The following is a 21,382-nucleotide window of genomic DNA, read 5'->3' as shown; positions in this document are numbered from 1 at the left end:
TGTATTATACAGTGTCATTAAGTGCTGGGCTTTGTAATCAGACAAACTTGGATCCTAGACCTGCTTATGTCTTTTAATAGCTGTCTGATCTTGGGCACATTACTTAGCCACCAAGAGCTCCAGTTTCCGCTGTGAAATGAGGATGATGATAACACTTCCTGTCTCGTGTGTTTGTGAGGATTAAAGGAGATACCGCGTGTGAAGCCCTTTGCCTGGACCTTCAATAAATGCTAGCTGCTGTTGCTTGTTGTAGTTTCTGCTACCATTGTCATCATCGTTATTTATAAAATTGTCACTGCCTCTTGACCTTTTTTTTTTTAAAGAAACATTAAAAAGTTTATCAATATTTGAGTAATGAGATGGGAAAGAAAGCCCAATTAAAATGTAAGATTGAGGCAGCAGCTAATGGTGGCAGAAATGAGTGTTTGCAGCTCATTAATTATCAGCCTGAATGGTAAATTAGGCTTAGGTTGTCAACGAATTTTATATAAAGTACTTGAGATTTTCAGTCATGGAGCAAAACCAGAATTCGTAATTTCACTGAAGTGCTAGTTAATAATCTCACAAAATTCTGAGACCTGCAAGCATTCTTCTTGAAACTCCGTTTATCTCTTATAGCTAGAAGGATCCTGGGGTAAGCTTGCATGTGGAGCTTTCTCTCACAGAGACTGAGCAGTTGCTGCAAACTGCATAACAATGAAAGTTTGGTTTAGAAAAGAGTTAGCACAGGTGAAAAGGCCAGAAACCTGTCTGTCAGAATAGATCATTCTTTACGGATCTTGTCTTGGTATAGATTGGTATTCTGCACAGTGTAGATTGTTGGGGGTTTTTTCCCTTCTGCCGAAATGTATTTACTGCTGACATTTGTCACAAGACGAGTTCCCAGCAGCACCTCTAATACCAGTTATAAAATTCTGAGATTCTCTACCGTTGACTTTTTCAAAGATCAGGGATCCGGGCCCAGCATCCTTCTTGCCCTGGACCCAGTTCGTGTCAGAGCTACATGAATGGAGTACTTAGAAAAGACCTCTATTGAAGATGAAAAGGACTTGGCTAGTTTTTGCATTGCCAGTACTTCAGAGGTTTTAGTGTTTCTGTTATCATATACTTTTCAGTTCTGGTTGCAAAGGATTTCTTTGAGAAGGGGGCATTTCCAGTTACTGTCCTTTCTTTTCCTGAAAAGAAATGTTTTAAGAGCACTGAAGTGATCCCAGCAGCTGGACAGGCCAGTCTGTGAGACAGATTTAGGCCAAGATGATTGAAGACGGATAAATTGGCTTTATGGCAGATGCCTATAGAGTTTGTATATACCAACAACAAGGCAGGACTTAGACGTTTCCTTAGCCATGCAGTTACTTTGAAAACTTCCCAGTCTATTCAGAGAATGTTCAGAAGTTATCTTTCTGCTGGTCTGCTATTTTTAGCTGTTTTGGTGGTGCTGCTATAAATGTCAAGAAAATAGCAATCTGACTACTTTTATCTTCTCTCACCTCGACGATTAACCCTTTGTGAAGTTCTGTACCAAGATTTGCCAATTCCTTTTGACCACATTGCTCACAGGATGAGAAAGGAACCACTGGGACATCAGAGATTCATGTTGTGTGATGCTTTCCCCAAGTCTGAACAAACCCCTTTCAGTGTTCCAGGGAGCTGAATGATTTTCTTCTCGGGGGATCTGGAATGAACACTGTGTACAAGTAAATCTCTTCTAAGAAGGAGAGTAATTAAGATATTGATTTAGAAGGTCACCACAGGGCCACTGTGTGATTCTCCTTATGTTTCTGATGTGCCACCTGTTGTACTATCAGGGCAATCAGCTCATGCTGCCTGGCACAGGACATGGCCCATGCTGCTCTGGAGCTTTTCTAATTAGTTTGTTTACAGGGAAAATGGTATAATAAGTGCTTGATATAATTCAGAGCTAAAAGGCACTTGCTTCCAACATTGACTTCCTCATTTTTAAGATAAAGTCTCCCAGTGTATAATCCTAGAAGAGCCAAGGAATGGCACTCACTGTCCGTGGGGACATAAATCATGGCCGAGAATAACTTCCAGTCCAAATGAAGGTCTATTAAAATGGCCCTAACATACACCTAGATATAATTCAGAAATACTAGTAAGGAGCCCATTTTACTATGGAAATTAAACGTAATCACAGTGCCATTTTAAAATATTAAATTATCCTTATTCATAACAATAAGTCTCCGTATTCCGCAGGAGCTCAAGTGCCTGATAAATTTACTGACCTAGGCAAAGAAATTCTTAGAGAACATAGAAGGAACATTTGTTTCTCAATACGAATGCCCCTTATTAAATGGTGAAAGATATTTTGACAAGATTTCCTGAATGTCTGAGAACTCATTTTAAGGCATAATAACAGTCAAGTGTCTTAATAGTTACTCTAAGAAAGCCTTTAGCATTATGCTAGAGATATAATAGAACTGCACAGAGTGTCTTTGCAAACGTCTTAGATTCAGCTTTGTGCATTCAGGGTATGATTTTATCCATAAGCCAAATAATCTTAATGTTAAACATTAATGTTCTAATTCACTCCGCTTTTCTGATTTTAAAAAAAATCTAAAGGCATTAAATAAAAGGAATTAATTTTGCTCTAGAAATAAGTATGATTCATTTTAATGATCAGTCATTTCACTGTAACTGGATTTCTGACCAATCTGAGTCCTAAACTTGATTTTGAACTGCATTTATTTACAAGATTCCTTGTGGGAGTAAATGCCCCTTCAACAGAACCAAAGATGATCTCATTGTGGCAGTTTCTAAAATAGCCAAAAACATGATGCAGCCTAAACAGCCAGCAACAAACAAGAAACATGAGATATTCTCATAAGTATCACTGAGGTCAATAGCCTTTAAACTGGATTATTAGGATGACAATATAAAAATTGGAAAAAGGTTTCTGGTAAGTGGAAAGAAGCAAAGAGGTTTATATGCTATGATTGCAACTATGTAAAGAGTATCTATGCCTGTGGACAAAGAGTGGAAGATAATATGAAAATAGTTGCATTTGGATAGGATGATCACGGGTGGTGGTTTTTTGATATATCTTTAAAGAATTTTCTTTGACGTTACTATGTTGAATTTTTGATGATGATGATGATGATGATAAATCCAACACTCCGAGATACGTTAAATAATTGAAAAACCTGGGGATTTTTTTTTCCCATAGTTATTCCTCATAAAATTGGCCGAGTCATAGAAGGAAGTCCAGCTGATCGCTGTGGGAAGCTGAAAGTTGGAGATCATATCTCTGCAGTGAATGGGCAGTCCATTGTTGAATTGTCCCATGATAACATTGTTCAGCTGATCAAAGATGCTGGTGTCACCGTCACACTAACAGTCATTGCTGAAGAAGGTAAGGAACCAGTAGATCTGCCTTCCCCAAACTGATCTGAGGGACACAGAGCCTGCAGAAGGCAGTGGCTTCCTCCAGCATTGCCAGACCACTGCAGTGATAGAACCATTTATACGCCCTGGAGTCTCATTTTTTACCTTTTCCATTTAATGAATTTAAAAGACAGTTTATTATAAAGTTGTCAGTAGCTCAAGAAAAATAATACAGCTAGTGAGTAGTGGCCATTTATTTATGTGCTGGTGGAGCAAGCACTCAGAGCAAAAGACATTGGTAATACTTTTCAGATCTTATTTTCTTAAAATTATGTCTCAAGTCTCTGCTTGAGTGAGAGAAAATCCTCTAAAGAGTTCCAAGAAAGTCACTGTTGATATCAAGCCTTTCATGTCAGGCCTGTGCCATAGCGTGCCTTGTCTCGCAGGCAGGGCTTCGTTCTGGTAGCTGCTTTACAAATGGGGGAAGGGGAGTGCATCGGAATGGCCAGTAAATAGGGCATAAAACGCACTTAGTGTCTTGCCTTGCTTTAAGGCTGCCTTTGATCATTAAGAATTTCTAATTAGGAACCATTTTTGAATAGCACCCGTTCATGGTCTTTGTTCATGAATTACAAGGTAACTGTTAAATAATGCTCATCTCATTTTTCCTGATTTTGTAAAACTTACGAGAAGCCAAAAGCAACAGAATTGCGAAGGGTCAGTCTTTCATGTTAAAATTCCTTGTACCGTAATGTGTGTCCATGTCCCCCTTGCCCCCCATGATCCTCTAATCCAATCAGTTTTCAGGTCTTTTAATTCTTGATTCTTGCTTTCTTTTCCCTTCCTCCTGTACCACTCATATACCTTTGTATCTAAGGTATTACATAAATCTCCCCTCTGTCCAAGATTCTGTAGGGGGATTTCTTTGTGGACACGAGTTCGTCTGGCTGCTCTCGGAGGCCCCTTCTCATTCTAAGACACTGTGACATCCCTGCCTCTGCTCTTTTCCCTTCTCTAGCCTGTTCCGCACTCTGCCCAGACTCTGTCCCAGACTCTGCAGCTTCTTCCTTCTAAAGTCCTCTTCAGTGCAAGCTCCAGTGCTTCCCCGCTCTTTACACAGAAAGTGTTTTATTATTTTGTTCCCAGCCTGCCTTTTAAATTTACCTCCCAGTTCTTTCCAAATTCTCTCTCTCTTTCTCTTTTTCCAGATCCTCTCTTGAACTGGTCCTCATTGGCCTCTGTGCACATGGGCTTCCTCCCCCAGTCCCACAGCACTCCTTATCGCTGCAATTCACTGAGCACTGTTACATCACTATCTCCCTATTAAAGGGTCTGCTCTTTGAAGACAAAGAAAATGTTACCAATTGACTACAATACTTGCTAGGCACTCAGTAAATATTTTTTTGAATGAAGGAATGAGTAAATGGATGAACGAGCGATTGAGCAAAGTAAGAGTCAGGAGATTTTCAGTTCCATGCCAATACCTAGCAGAGGCAATGTAAGCCTAATAGAAGAGGTAAGCTTTTGACTGACAAGAGCTCACTGACACCTATTAGCTAGTTGTCTGACCTTAAACAAGCCACTTAACATTTCTAACCTTCAGTTTTTAATCTGTAGGGTGGGAATAATGATATCTATTTCAGGATCACTGTGAAAATTAAAGGTGAAAATGTACATAATCTGCATAAATACCCTAAGGTGCTCATCTAGTGATAGCTGTCATTATCTTACCACGTCTTTGCATGGCTGCCTCCCTCACTCACTGCCTAAGGAAATAATAATATTTAAGAAGCACTTACTATGTGGCAGCTATTGTCCTAAGTACTTTACATCTGCTAAATCATTTAATCCTCACACTAACCCTAGGTCGGCGCTATTAATGTTCCATTCTATAGGCGAGGAAACGAGCCACAGAGCAGTTAGAGAACTTGCCCGTGGTCATAAAACTAGTGACAGAACAAGTATTTGAATACAGGCTCTAGAATCTGTGTTCCTAACTGCTGTGCCTTCCCTAACTAATCATGGTATCTAAAATAACCCTCCCCCTGCCTGACCCAGTCTTCCCTTACTCAGCTTTACTTTTTTTTAAAATTTAATTTAATTTAATTATTAATTAAAAAAATGTTTATTGAAGTATAGTTTATTTACAAAATCATGTTAGTTTTACAGGTACAGCACAGTGATTCAGTTATGTATATATATATATTCCTTTTCAGATTCTTTTCCCTTGTAGATTATTACAAAATATTGAGTATAGTTCCCTGTGCTATACAATAGGTCCTTGTTGATTATCTATTTTATATATAGTAGTGTGTATATGTTAATCCCAACCTCTTAATTTATCCCTCCCCTATCCCCCTTCCCCTTTGGTAACTCTAAATTTGTTTTCTGTATCTGTGAGTCTCTTTGTTTTTCAGCTTTACTTTTCTTCATTGTACTTATCTCTACCTGAGGTTATTGAACTATGAGTTTATTTGTTTATTGTCGTCTCCCCTGCTAGAATGTAAAGTCATAAGATTCATGAAGTTAGAGATTTTGTCATGTTTGGTGCTAAATCCCAAGGGCCTAAAACAGTGTTAACCACATAGTAAGTGCTCAATCAAATTTTTTGAATGAAGGCTTATTGTTACTTAATATGATTTTGGTAAGATTTCTTTATCTCAGTTTCTTTACCATGATCTCTTTGGCCTGCTTTTTAGCCTTAAATTTGTTCTGTGACCCACAAAGAAAAGCAGGCCTCCGTGCCACAGGGTTGTGACATTTCAGGGTTGTTCTGAGAATGATGTATGTAGTGCACTTATACCACCATGCTTGGCATGCAGTAGTGATAGAAGCTGCTAGAAGTAGTGGAACTAGCAGTAGTATACATCAGTGTTTCTCAAACCATATATAGAAGCATCAGTAGTTTTTTTCCCAGTTCATCACAGACCAGCATTTTTGTAAAATTCAATAAAAATTAAATGAAAAATGAAAATTATTCTGTCGAATCATAAAATTAAAAAATTTTTACTCTCAGTATCAGTATGCATCTTATTGCTGACTGACTAACAGACCACACTTTGAGTAGTCTTGAGACAGAGAAAGAAGTGGTCTTTCTACTGCTGAATGATATTAGTATAATTTTTTTTTTCAAAATTACCCTTTATTGTTGACGGTGTTTTCGAGAGGTTGTCCAAAATTACTCAGTTGTTTTTCTTCCGTTTAAAAATTAACTTTGGAATTCCCTGGCAGTCCAGTGGTTAGAACTCCGAGCTTTCACTGCCGAGAGCTGGGGTTCAATCCCTGGTCTGGGAAATAAGATCCCACAAGCTGCGTGGCGCGGCAAAAAAAAAAAAATTAACTTTGACATTCTGGCCCAAATACTTCTGGACTTGTCTTCTGGACAATCTTAAGATTTCTTATATAATGCCAATCAGTGTTTACGAAAAGTGGAAGGGTGGCGGGAAACTCCCTAGCAGATCCATGCTTTAAAGTGTTATTTCATATGTATGTGCAGCCTCTTAAAATACAATCACATTTGACGTGTAAAATCACATTTCAATGATTACACCTTATTTTTACTATACTCTAAGTTTTATTAAACTGTGGGAACATTCAGAATCTCTTACTTTTCTCAGGTAAAATAGAAAGTGTCCCTTCTGTCCCATTCATGGAGTTCGTAAGACGTCCAAGCTTCTCTGAAGTCTGTCAATTGCACTAAAGAGTCAAATGAATACTTACAGCTCTACAGCTGTTTTCAGAAATCACACATTCAGATCGATACCTCAGAGCTGCATTCCATCCCATGTGATACTGCTCCCCACCTCTCCATAAGCCACTCACTGTAAATCAATAAAAGACAGTTACCTGGAAAAAGAAAACTTGTTTCCTTCACCTTCTTTTCCCCCTTTTGCTAGATATGATTCAGTATCTGTTCTTATTTTGCCAAGTTCCCAAGTCAAGTGTCGTGTGTGGTATAAAACTCTCAGACACATTCAGGACTTGGACTCCCCCTGCTGTTTGGCATTCCCACGGCACTGCCACCTCTTCACCAGGGTGGCTCCTTCTCAAGTCTAGAGCATAAACTGACTCAGCCTGCTTGTTCTTGCTTATTGTAAAGAAATCTTTAAATGGTATGATTTTTAAAAATTGATTCCTGATGTTGTGTCAGGTCTTGTTCATTGCATTTTTAAGAGTGGACACAAGTTCCCAAAGGCTACCAAGGGCTATGTTAGAATGGTTCTGGTAGTGTTGCCATCATTTTCGTTTTGTTTTGTTTTCCGTTGATTTATCTGTTTATTCTCACTTGTCTCCGTTTTCCACTCTCATTTCTCTCACTACTCCCACTGGCAGTTATGCCAGTGTATTTTATGTGCCTCCTTTTATTTATGTCTTTTAAAATACATGTTTTTGTGTGTGTCTGCCTTTAATTTTTGAGTTGTATAACTGGTATTGTGTTATAGATTTTATGCTGGTTTTTTTTCTCAGAACCATATGCTTTCTTTTTTTTAATGTCACTTTATTGTTACAGAATCTAATCCAGGATCTTACATGGCATTTAGTTGTTGTATCTTCTTTTTTCTTTTTAATTGAGACATAACTCATGTACTATAAATTTCATTGTTTTAAAGTTTACAAGTCAGTGGTTTTTAGTATATTCATAAGGTTGTGCAACCGTCACCACCAATTCCAGAACATTTTATCACCCCTATAAGAAACCACTACTCTACTTTCTTTCTCTATGGATTTGCTAGGTATTTCATGTAAATGGAATTATATCTGACCTTTTGTGTCTGGCTTCTTTCACTTAGCAAAATGTTTTCATGTTTCATCTGTGGTGTAGCATGTCCTTTTTATGACTAATGAATAATATCCCATTATGTGTATATACATTTTGCTGATTTAATCATTATTTGATAGACACTTGGGTTGTTTCTATTTTTTTTCTATTATGAATAATGCTGCTATGAACATTGGCATACAGTTTTTGTACAGATGTATGTTTTCATTTTTCTTGGGTGTATACCTAGGTGTGGAGTTGTTGAGTCATATGATGTCATGTTTAACTTTTTGAGGAACTGTCAAACTGTTTTCCACAGCAGCTGCATTGTTATATATTCCCACCAGTAATGTATGAGGCTTCCAGTTTCTCCACATCGTCACCATTTATTTTCCTTTGTGTGTGTGTGTGTGTATGTGTATGTGTGTTTTAAGCCATTCTAGTGAGTGTGAGATACAATAGTATCTCATCATGGTTTTGATTTGTATTTCCCTGGTGACTAATGATGTTGAGCATCTTTTCATGTGCTGTTGGTCACTTGCATATCTTCTTTGGAGAAATGTCTATTCAAATCCTTTACTCACTTTTAATTGGGTTGTCTTTTTTATTGTTGAATTATAAGGCTTCTTTATATTCTGATTTTAGATCCTTATCTGATATATGGTTTGCAAGTCTTTTCTCCCATTTTGCGGGTTGTCTTTTCACTTTTTTGGTATTGTCCTCTGATGCACAAAAGTTTAATGTTGATGTTGTCTAATTTATCTATCTTTTCTTTGGTTGCTTGTGCTTTTGGTATCATAGCATCAAGTGCCTTCAAGATTTATCTGAGTTGCTGGGTGAACACAATCGATTGCTTTTAACTACTTGACCATTTTCCATGCTGTATATTTACCGCGTATTACCTGTCTCCTCCCCCATAGACAGCCACACCATCTCCAACTCCACATTATCACAAACTGTCCTCTATACCTTCATATATGTACCTTATAAAACAGTGTGAGAATTTATTGGAGTGAAATTGCTTGATCACAGAAATTGCTTACTTTGGCCAAGTACTATCAGATTGTCCTCTGTAATAGCTGCAGCCATCTACACTCCCACCAACAGAACACTGAGGATTCTTTATCTTCACATCCCCGCCAATACTCAGCATTATCCAGCTTTCAAGTTGGCTAGCGTACAGCAAGGAAAGTGTTGCTTCAGTGGTATATAATTTGCATTTCTCTGATTACCCATGAATTTGAGCGTCTATTTGGATGCTTGTTTTGGGGAGTTTTTTTCTTCTTGTAAATTGCCTCTTCATATCCTTTATTCATTTTTCTTGTGGGATTGCTGTCTTTTTCTTGTTGATATTTAGAGATTCCTTGCGAATTATAGGCATTAGTCCAATTTAGTTTTAGAAAGCATAAATACCTTTTCTTGTCTTCTGTATGTTAACTTTGACTATGGTGCCCTTCGTTATACAGAGTCTTAATTTAGATGTCACCAAATTAGTCAATTTTTATTCAGTACCTTATGGCTTGTGCTTTTGAATTTTTATTTAAGATAAGTTATCCTTCCCCACCCCATATCACAGAAATTTTCTCTTACATTATCGTCTATTAGATTTCTAATTTTGCATTTTGCATTTAGGTCTTTAATCCATCTGGAGCCTACCTTTATATATAGTTTTAGGAGGGATCCAGTTTTATTTTTTATCTTACAGTGAGCCAGTTTTTCTAGTACCATCTATTAGATAGTACTTCTTTTCCTCATTGATTTGTGGAGCCACCTCTTCTGTATATTAACCTCCCCTTTAAACATGAATCTCCATACCACAATGTTCATTGCAGCACTGTTTACAATAGCCAGGACATGGAAGCAACCTAAATGTCCATGAACAGATGAATGGATAAAGAAGATGTGGCACATATATACAATGGAATATTACTCAGCCATAAAAAGAAACAAAATTGAGTTATTTGTAGTGAGGTGGATGGACCTAGGGTCTGTCATACAGAGTGAAGTAAGTCAGAAAGAGAAAAACAAATACCATATGCTAACACATATATATGGAATCTAAAAAAAAAAAAAAGCTAGTTCTGAAGAATGTAGGGGCAGGACAGGAATAAAGACACAGACGTAGAGAATGGACTTGAGGACACAGGGAGGGGGAAGGGTAAGCTGGGACGAAGTGAGAGAGTGGCATGGACATATATACACTACCAAATGTAAAACAGATAGCTAGTGGGAAGCAGCCGCATAGCACAGGGAGATCAGCTCGGTGCTTTGTGACCACCTAGAGGGGTGGGATAGGGAGGGTGGGAGGGAGACGCAAGAAGGAGGGGATATGGGGATATATGTACATGTATAGCTGATTCACTTTGTTATACAGCAGAAACTGACACACCATTGTAAAGCAATTATACTCCAATAAAGATGTTAGAAAAAAGAAAAAAATAATAATCTCCAAGCTCTTTATTCTATTCTGCTAGTTTATCTATTATTATCTATATGTACCTATTGTATATATACATATAATTTTAATATATATAAATATAATTTTTAAGAGTGTGTGCATATATATATTCACACATACACACACACACACACATTTTGTTTTTAGTCTGTAACTTTGTGGTATATTCTAGTATCTGTCTGTTAAGGCACGTCTTTCTCCAAGCCCCCACCAAATCAACTAGGTATTCATGAAATTTTTCCATGTAAAATTTTAGAGCCAATTATTAAGCTACTCTAAAAAATCCAGCTGCAATTTTTATTGGGATATATTGAAAATATATTAACTTTGGGAAAATTTATACCTTTAAATATTAAGTCACCCCACCTAAGAGTATGGCTGTCTCTTCAATTATTCAGATCATCTTTTCAATCGAATTTTAGAAAGTTCTTTCATGAGATTCTTATTTATTCTTGGTAAAGATGATTCCCAATATATTATAATGTTTGTTGCTAAAGTTTAACTGTGGGATTTTGTGTTTATCCTCTGATAATACACTTTCTCTTAAGTAGTTACATACAGAAACTCCAGCAAAAGTTCAATTCTCATTGAGGGAAAGATATACTTAACCCATTGCTTTACAAGAATCTTCAGATAAAATTCAGAGAGAACATAGGCCTGTTTGACATCATGGAATAAATATTTAACTTTGAAAAGCAGAACATCTTTTAACACAGAAATGAATTGGAGAAGTTATGTAGCATGGGTTGAAGGACTAAAAATGAAAAGAATACCATGATAGAAAGTTTATTTAACCTTGAAGAGGAAAATGAAAAACATGTAACTGAAAGAGTAAGCACCATTTGTGGTGCTTTTTGCCTATCTGTGACGTCTTTCGTCCTTAGGGGAAGATAGAGGAAAACTTGAAATTGATCAGCTTATTTATACTGTCCTGCTCTGAAGTTATACACCCATTGCTCTAGCCAAGCTAGTGAAGCCAAAAAATGCATCTAAATTGGACTAATACAAAGGTACAAGTATCTCCCAGTCATCTTGTTGATAGATGTAATTTTTCCCAGCAGTTTCCATTCCCTCAATAGTAGCCATGAATTTATAATGACAGAAGAGGATTCAACTCTATAATGGGCACTCACATTTAGAGGCAGGTAACTAGAAGTTGACATACCCAGTGAGCAAAGGTGGAAGGACTTCTGGGATTTCTCATGGGCACAGGAATATGAATGAAGTGTGGAATTTCTAATGGGCACAAGAATATGAATGAAGTGCGATTCCTGCAGTCAAGGAGTTCACAGTCTAGCAGGGGAGTCAGGTATTCACCCAGCCCTGACACAATGTGGTAAACGCTATGAAAACAGTGTGCTTAAGGAGCAGGTAAGATTTCACAGAGGACATGACATTTTGAACAGGAGATGAAGTGGGAAGCCAGGAGCGCCAGGTGACAGTTTGGATAGTATCTTCCGAACAATAGAAAGTTGCCGTAGGTTTCTAAGCAAGGCCGTGGCATGTTTCAATGTATGTGCCAGGACTGGAACCTGGGAGGTGGAATAAAGATGAGATTGGTGGCAAGGAGGTCAGCAAGGAGGCCAACAAAAGTAATTTGTTAAGGTAATTAGGAAAATTAAATTCACAATAGTAAATAAAAGTGCAACAAACAAATTTCCAGGTCACCCCTCACCAAAAATAAAAATTAAAAAAAGTTCATGCACCACTCTTCCTTCTTGGATCATTTGATTTTAAAGAGGAAAGACAACCCTCTGGATAAGTTCTGCAAAGGTTGGGCCTCCATCTCTACATCTGGTACATGTTGAAATCCATGTAGGCACACAAGCCCAGCAGGCAGAGTCAGAGCATCAGAAATCCTCAGGGGCTGCCACAGCTTAGCCAGATATCATTAGTCTCATCCTGCCACTGTTTATACCCTGGCCTGTGTTTTCAGAGTACTCTCAGTTACTTTCAGTTACAAGAAGTTCTTAACTAAGAATAAATTATTTATCTATGTTTTTAGTCCCAAGAACTTTGAAGAGAAACAACTTAATCCAAGCCATAAAATAGTGATGTATTTAGTGACCCTGAAGTCCCAGCTTTCTCAATAGAAATTGCTTCCTAAACATTCATATTCCTTGTTTTTCACATCAGTCTTTCTCTGTTTTCATTATAATCTGAGATTCAGATTTTATCAGTTTCTACATGTTCTAACCTAAAAATGGCCTCTTACATGGAGCATTTTTGCTAAGTTAGGTAAATATTTCAGACCTTAAGAGAAATATAGCCCAAATAAGAAATATAGTCCCAATCATTTTGATGATATGATAACCATAATGATAATTTTAATAGAAACATTTATATAGTGAATATGATATGCCAGGCACTGTTCTAAGCATGTTTATCTATACAGTAACCCCACAAGGTAGCTGTAATTCCCTTTTCATTGATGAGATGATTAGAAGCACAGAGAATTAAAGTAATTTGTTCAAGAACACATAGCTAGTAAATGATGGGATCTGGCTGAAACCCCATCAGTCTTGCTCCAAAGTTCATGATCTTAATCATTAATCTATGCTCTCTTTGATATTTTAAAATATCCTATGTTTTAAAATTTGGGCAGGATAAAACATTAGAAAGTTTCAGCTTTTTTTTTTTTTGGCTGTGTTGGGTCTTCGTTGCTGCGCGCAGGCTTTCTCTAGTTGCGGCGCGCGGGCTTCTCATTGCGGTGGCTTCTCGTTGCGGAGCACGGGCTCTAGGCATGCGGGCTTCAGTAGTTGTGGCACGTGACTCAGTAGTTGTGGCACATGGGCTCAGTAGTTGTGGCTCACGGGTTGTAGAGCGTAGGCTCAGTAGCTGTGGCACACGGTCTTAGTTGTTCCGTGGCATGTGGGATCTTCCCGGACCAGAGCTCGAACCCGTGTCCCTTACATTGGCAGGTGGATTCTTAACCACTGCACCACAAGGGAAGTCCAAAAGTTTAAGCTTTAAAAATAGATATGAGTCTGACAACCTCCAGAGTGTCTTTTAACTGTCATCTCCCATGAATTGGCATCTAGTTCTAGATGCAAGCAGTTACTTTGCTTAGTTATGAAATCCGCCTTCAAGGAACAACAGGAGTTCTGGATCTGTTGAGGATGATACTGAAACAAATGTTCCTTTTTTCACTTACATCTGTGCTCTTAGAAAATAAAATCAGTAAAATCTTTATAAACATTTGTCAACACTCAGGATGATTTTGTAAGTTTCTCTTTGATACTAGAGTCAGGTGAAATAACTACTGCTACATTAAAGATGCAGGTTAAAGATACGTGTGTAATTTCCAGACTGGCCTCTGTGTTCCAGCATTCCTGAGACCTGTCTTTGTCATCTAGAGTGGTTTACCAGTTATGGGCAGTACACTCTGGAAACCCATAAATATGTTACAAGGTAGTTCCCAGAGCTCAGTCCTCTAGATAATAGTATGGAATGTGTTCATTTCTGATTTTCATGTTGTGTGGACGACCAAAACAGGTGAAAGAGGGAAAGCGCGTGCAGTAAGAATGATTCCTGTTCTCTTCAAACATAAACATCAATGAGAAGCCACAGGGGAAAAGACGTTAGTTCCAGTCGCAGGCAGCTGACAGCAGTGCTGCTTGTGTAAAGTCACTACCGTCGGGAAAGTGACAGCCACTTGTTATTGTCTCGCTTTCACATCTTTATGTACAAATTCTTATTTCTCTTGTTCTCGCCTTTGAACAGATCATCTTGGTCCACCATCAGGAACGAACTCCGCCAGGCAAAGCCCAGCCCTGCAGCACAGGCCCGTGGGACAGTCACAGGCCAACCACATACCTGGGGACAGGTGGGGCTGCTCTCCTCAGGTTTTGGTTTTTACCTCTGCTCATCTCCCCACTTTTCATCACCCACCCACCCCCACTCATCTCCACACAATTATGCAGAAGCCAGCCGGTTAGGTCAAGATGAGACTTCTACTGCCTCCAGGCCCTCTGTCCCTTCCTCCCCCTCTTCCCAGCCCCAGCGCAGGGTGCAGCGTAACCATCCAATCATGCTGACAGGTGGGGATTAGAAAGAAGTGACAGTAGCACCTACTCTGCTGCTCTAGGTCCCCACGGTTTTGGTAGGGAAGCCCCAGACCCACATCAATTACCGTCTTCTCAGACTACCCGAGCAGTATCTGTGCATATTTCTTTCCTCTTTCGTTGAAAATATTAGTCATGAAACAAAAACGAAATTAACAAAAATTCAGCATTTTCACAGGCATTGGTACTGCGGGAGAGCCATTTTTCACTGTAACAAGGTCAGCTTATCTGCCCTCTGGTTCAGTGACTTGAGTGCAGTTTTCCTTGATGTAAACTGTGCTGAGACACCCTTAGAACAAAAAAACAAAAACAAAACAAAAAAACAGCCGGGGGGTGTTGACAGGCTTTAAGCCATGCTGGAGTTAATGGCTAGTTTCTGCCTGGCATCTCTCTGCTTCTAGATGCAGCTTGTCTTAATAGCAGTTTGTCAGAGGGAGAATGGCAAAATTCAGCTTTTAAAGGAAAAGAAATTGATCTGCTTTTACTTTTAGGCTGTTTTTCATATTCTTAGTTCACAGAGTGACTTGATTTCTCTTTCCTGTAGAAGTGTCACAGAAGGTGAAATTGGAAAAGACGTCTCCACTTCTTACAGACACTCGTGGTCTGACCACAAGCACCTTGCACAGCCGGACACTGCAATGATTTCAGTCATAGGCAGTCGGCACAATCAGGTAACAGAGATTTCCCCCCCCGCCCCATGCAGACTGTTCTTTTCAGTTGCTGAATCACTGACACTGATGAATTTTAATTGCAAATCAGTTCAGATAAATTTGTTCCCAAAATTGATCATTCTTAAGGACCTACTCTGTGTTTGGCATTCTCTTAGTGTCCACGAGATGACGTAAAGAGTGAAAAAGAAGTTTATCCTCTATTGGAGAAATTTTAACCCTTAGTTGAGTACCTAGAAATAGCAGTGTTTTAGTTAAAGAAGGATTTGGGGTGGGTTTTTTTTTTCTTTTTTCAGGAAAATTAGTCAAAATCTGCTTAAAGGAAGCACTGTTCAAAATTCTGTTCTCTGATTGTTCTGTTGCATATTGACCAACTAGTAGAGAAGACATGTAATCTTCAAATTAATTTAGGCTGCATTTATAGAAATTAAGTAGCCCTTCAACCAAAATGTACATTCCTTCCTTATGATATAGAAATGCATATTGATATCATAGGATAGCACTTATATGTGAAATCCCAAAAAAATGATACAAATGAACTTATTTACAAAACAAAAATAGACCCACAGATATAGAAGACACTAAGGTTACGAAAGGGGATGGGGGGGCGGGAACGGGGGATAAATTCGGAGTTTGAGATAACATATACACCCTACTATATATAAAATAGGTAAACAACAGGGACCTACTGTAGAGCACAGAACTATACTCAATATCTTGTAATAAACTATAATGGAAAAGAATCTGAAAAAGAATAGATATATGTACATGTGTAACTGAATCACTTTGTTGTGCACTTGAAACTAACACAACATCGTAAATTAACTGTACTTCAATTTTTTTTTTAAAGTGCGTATTGAGAGTATAAATCATTTCTTCCGGCCATAAAAGGAGTCTTTCTTCACACTTTAAATAAAGCAGTCCATGTAAGCTTGTTTTTCTTACACTTCTCTCTCTAGAGCCTTGGTTGTTACCCAGTGGAGCTGGAGCGAGGCCCCCGGGGCTTTGGATTCAGCCTCAGGGGTGGGAAGGAATACAACATGGGGCTGTTCATCCTGCGTCTCGCTGAGGATGGTCCTGCCATCAAAGACGGCAGAATTCACGTGAGTTGGCTTCTGTCTGCAACCTTTGGTTCTGGCTCCGGACTGGAAACTTCTGAAAATAGTTGATTAAAGGGAATGCAGAAACCTCCTGAATCTATGAAGCAAGATTTTCCATCACTAAAACCTGAAAGGCAGATGCTTGTCATGATTTCATTTCCTCTTTGCAGGGTGCTATACTGTATTGCAGTTAGGCTGCTTGCGCTGGCTTGACTTTGGTCAGTAAGAAAAAAATCAATTTTACTTATGTAGTCAACATTCAAATAGATTAATAAATAAAATATACTTTCATCTTATTAAAAGTCTTGGGAAAGCCAGGATGAAACAGAATCATCGACTTCTTCCAAGAAACAATAATCCCAGGATTTTTTTTCCCCTCTTAGCTACTTCTAGAGGGAACCAGAGGTCGAAAAGCATGACTCTCCCAACCTTTATTATCATTTGCAGGACTAGGAATCACGTCAGCAGTGTTTCCTGCCTAGGTGTTCTCAGCTCTGAAACACTATAGCTGTGTACATGGCATTGGGGCCAGATGGTTTATGGATCTGCAAAAGATATTTTCCTTCCTTCTCTAGATGTTACTTAGAGGATTCTTATATAGAAGACATTTGCTGGCCTCAATTTTTAAAAAAATAGTTAATTTACTGGTATTCAATTCTATGCTAAAAATTTTATATGCTAAAAATTATAAAATCCGGACAGCCTTCCCCTTACTGTTCAAGAGAACTTTGGACTTCCTCCCTCTGCTACCAAAAGGCATCAGGGAAAGAGAAATTTTTCTTTTTCTTCTTCTCCTTTTTTTTTTTCTCTTTTACATTTAACTAAGTAAACTAATTGGAAAGGCAAATGACCCTGGCAAATTATTAGACGGTATATTCTAACAATGATTAGAAACGTCTTCTGGGTGATTTTGCAGTTTTGAATTATGTACATCACTACTCCACTCCCATTACTCATTTCATAAACATTTACTGAGTGTTTGCTTTACCCAAGGATTTATACATGATACTGAATGAGCTGGGAGAAAGAGTGACCCCAAAACAAGATACCATCCTTTCTCTAAAGGACCAGACTTTTGTACAGTACTATGAAAAAAACGTGAGGGAGGCCAGTGGGAGAAAGGATATGGCAAAGACTGATGATGTACTAAGTTGTAGTCATGTTGAAGGACCAGCTGGTTGAGCAGGTGTAAATATTTAGCAGGCAGTTAGGACAAGAGGTAGAGTCCCAGGTTGTGACATTACCCAGACAGAAGTGATAACTGATGCCTTTGCTGGGGATGAGTTCACTAAAGGAGAAGATTTAGAGAACTGTGGGCCAGGGGCGGGACTCTGGATAACGCCTGTCATTAGTGGACCATAGAGAGTAGAGAAAATGGGGAGGGTGCGAACGCAGAGCAGCAGAAGCAGAGCTGGAGGGTGTCGATGGCAGGGAGAGGGGCTGATGGCCGAAGTCCATTCGTGTGCTGAAGCTGAGCTGTCTGCTCTCGCCACACTTCACTTTCTTGTAGGGACAGTTTCATAAAGTGGGGAGAAGAACATGGGTTTGGAAATCAGACAGGACAAGGATCGAACTCTGGTTCTGCCACCTTGTAGCTGTGCATAGTTGGGTCACTACTCTGACCCTGCACAAAACACAGAGCTATAATACACGTAAAATACATGGCCCAAGTAAACTTCTAAAAGTTTTAGTAAGAGCAGCTTGAGGCACTGTTTATGGGGATGGCATACTTATTTCTGGTTTTCTTGGTCCTTTTTCTCCTCCACCCCCCGCCTTTTTAAAAAAAAATCTCTAAGTCATTTAAATCTGGAGTTTAAAAAAAATCTCCCATTGTATATTGTATCACAAAACTCCAGTTAAACCAAAAACTAGGATATAATTGAAATGTTGGTTTCAAATATAACCCTCAGATACACTAATCGCACCAAATAAAAGGCAAACAAAGAGGCCTTAAAGGATTCTATTTCTAAAACATGTTATTCTTAATAATGAGCAGAAACTTTAGAATTATGGGATTAAATCAGCTTTAATATAAAAAAGAAACTCTGAAATTTGAAAGCAAAAGCAAATAAGCTATTACTGCTATGCCCAGGTTTGTTCTAAACTCTTAATAAATCAGCTTTTCAGAGAATTATTTTTCTGGCTACTAAATTATCAAAATCTTGACTTGGTGTAGGGATCATGGGAGCTTTGCTGTAAATGACAACTTACTCAGGTGGCCACTGTCCCAGAAGATGAGCATTTCTCTCCAGCTGACACTCGTGCATGGCGCCACCTGAGCGCCCACCCTGCCTTCCCCTCTTGCCTCTCTCCTCTTCTCCCGTGTCTTTTCTGTTAAGCTGACACTGTACTTTGTGTCCTGTACCTATTATTCCAGTATCTTCAGCACCTGAGGTAGTGCCTTGAATACTGATAGTAGATGCTCCATAGATATTTGTTGAAAGAATAGAATGCATGGTTAATATTTCTAGATAATGAGAGAATTAATTTTTTTTTTTTAATATTTAAGATTAACTCCCAGAACTTATTACTGGGTAGACAGGACTTGGGCTATATGAAGGAATAAGCAGTGTAATAGTATAATTCACTAAAACAAGATGTTAACTTTTAATATAGATGGAAAGGTGTTGAGAGGATCTGTACATTTAGTGAGTCTTCAGCTGGTCCCTAAATCCTGTTAAGATTTAGAGAGGAAGGAAAAAGGTTCTGGATTAAGGGAATGAGAAATCAGCTAAATGGAAGAAGTCCATATTAGGGAATAGTGTCAGACTGAAATATTTGACAAAGAACAGAATCAGATTTAGAAACTATTAAGAGTCTGCTGTCTTCCAGACCACATGTTTTCACTTGTATTAGTTTTAGTGTCACAAAAACTCTGTGAGGTAGGTGGCATTATCCCTACTTGCAGATTAAAACTGAGGCTCAGGGAGACTAAGTCACAGCCACAGAGGGACCCAGGTCCGTTGTCTCTCAGCCTGGTCTGTGTGCTTTCACATCAGGCCATGATTATGTCGTTTGGACTCAATTCCTTTGGGAGGCATAAAGGGTCTTAACAGGTTGTGAGATAATGTAAGCAATGTGTTAGAAATATTGTTTAGTCATTTTAATACATTTTAGTGGATGTTGTTTCAAAAACTGCAAGACTGCCTTAAAAAAGTGACTTTTTAAAAAATGAACACAATTTTTCTCTATCCTTCTTCCTACTTTCCCTCTTTTGGTTCTCCTATTCTCATTTTTTTCTTCCCCTTTCATTTCTTTCGTCTCTCCTCTCTCCTCTCCTCTGTCCCCCACAATTCTATTTTTCAATAATACAAACACCTGACCTAGAATCTTTATTCTTATCAAAAGATATATTCCCCATTTTTTGTATTTTTATCAGACTTAAATTTTTTAAAGTAACAAACTTTTAAAAGAATGTTTACATTTCCCTCTCAAAGGTGTGATTTTTTATCTTAAGCTTTGTGTAGTCCAGTTTAGAACTTTTTCCCCTTTTGAGGGCCTCTCTACCATAAATCTTAAAGCCATGGCTTTCCTCTCCTTCACCCCAATTTAGTTTTTAATTTAAACAAAGATGACACCTGGTGGCAGATCTGTTCAATTACAAGTTTTTTGCAGTTTATTTGTTGTGCTGAAAGAATAAGAAATATGCAGGTTTGGACAGAGAATTTAAGCCAAAGAATATAATTGAAATGAATTATAACCTCAATCACGTTTTTACAAGGTGTACCCAAAGCATGCTCCAAGTAGTATCTATTTTAATTTTCACTTCTCTAATTATCAGAGGGTTTTATATCTGGTGCTAATTTGTCATCTGTGTTTCCTCATGAAAATGATTTTTCTATAATCACTTATTAAAGGAAATCTGGGTACCAACTTTTGTTTCACTTACATACCTATTCTGGATATAAGGGTTTTTTAATGAATTATGTTTATTACTTTTTCTCCATCCTATTATGTTTATTATCATCTTATTTGGGGGGTTTTTTTAGATTTTTTTCCCACTTTATGTGTTAAATCCATCTATTTTGTGATATCCTCCATTTCTTCACTCTTATTTTTTTTTCCCATAAATATGCAATAAAACTTGTTCTATTTTCTTAGTTTACTTGAAAAATTTTTTGCATTGTATAGAACGGGATGCAGTCTATAGTTAAATCTTCATCCTGCTACACTGTTTTTGTGTTTTTTTTTGGCTGCTTGGGTCTTTGTTGCTGCACTTGGGCTTTCACTAGTTGTGGCGAGTGGGGGCTACTCTTCGTTGCGGTGCGCAGGTTTCTCATTGCGGTGGCTTCTCTTGTTGTGGAGCACGGGCTCTAGGTGCACGGGCTTCAGTAGTTGTGGCTCACGGGCTCTAGAGTGCAGGCTCAGTAGTTGTGGCACAGGCTTAGTTGCTCTGCAACACGTGGGATCATCCCGGCCGGACCAGCGATCAAACCCGTGTCCCCTTCACTGGCAGGCAGATTCTTAACCACTATGCCACCAGGGAAGTCCCTCATCCTGCTATGCTTTAAATCTTTTCTCGGAAAACCAGAAAATAGATAATTTGAAAATTAACATTTATTTGTGCTTGGTGTATAATCCTGTTTTTAGCTCATTAATTCCTCCCAACAACCCCAGGAGGTAGGTAGGTACTAATGTTATCCCCACTTAACAGAGATGAGACCACTCTGCTAGGACGAGGTTGAGCCAGGAGTGAACCACAGACCTTATGACTCCAAAGCCCAGCTCCCAAGCCACTGTGCTCTGCTGCAGCTGTGGATACAGAGCAATCCTACCCACCTCTGTTAAATAATTACTGCGTCCTCTTCTGTTATTTTTGCATTGTTTTAGTAAGCTCTGCAAATATTTGAATTGCTTTTTGGAATTTCAGTAATTGTCCATTGTTCAGTTTTTCTGTTTTGAAGCCAATACCCTTTAGTTGTTTGTCACCTCGAAATGTTGTTTAAAATCTGGATATATTTTAAAATCATTACCATCATTATCTTTAA

General features: G+C 38.4%; 1 protein-coding gene across 7 annotated transcripts in view; it reads left to right on the top strand.

The window, feature by feature from the left end:
- The window catches only part of MAGI3 (membrane associated guanylate kinase, WW and PDZ domain containing 3), a 254,560-nt gene that overhangs the window by 224,275 nt on the left and 8,903 nt on the right, over positions 1-21,382 (top strand). For all 7 annotated transcript variants that reach the window (XM_082457811.1, XM_082457814.1, XM_082457813.1 and 4 more), the window contains 4 exons: positions 3,188-3,373; positions 14,286-14,388; positions 15,171-15,297; positions 16,254-16,397. In XM_082457811.1, the coding sequence (XP_082313937.1) occupies positions 3,188-3,373; positions 14,286-14,388; positions 15,171-15,297; positions 16,254-16,397 (560 nt within the window). The remainder of the gene's footprint in view (positions 1-3,187; positions 3,374-14,285; positions 14,389-15,170; positions 15,298-16,253; positions 16,398-21,382) is intronic.

Source organism: Balaenoptera physalus (assembly GCF_965194825.1).
Source record: "Balaenoptera physalus genome assembly, chromosome: 1".
NCBI lineage: Eukaryota > Metazoa > Chordata > Mammalia > Artiodactyla > Balaenopteridae > Balaenoptera > Balaenoptera physalus.
This window is presented reverse-complemented; position numbering and strand designations above follow the sequence as displayed.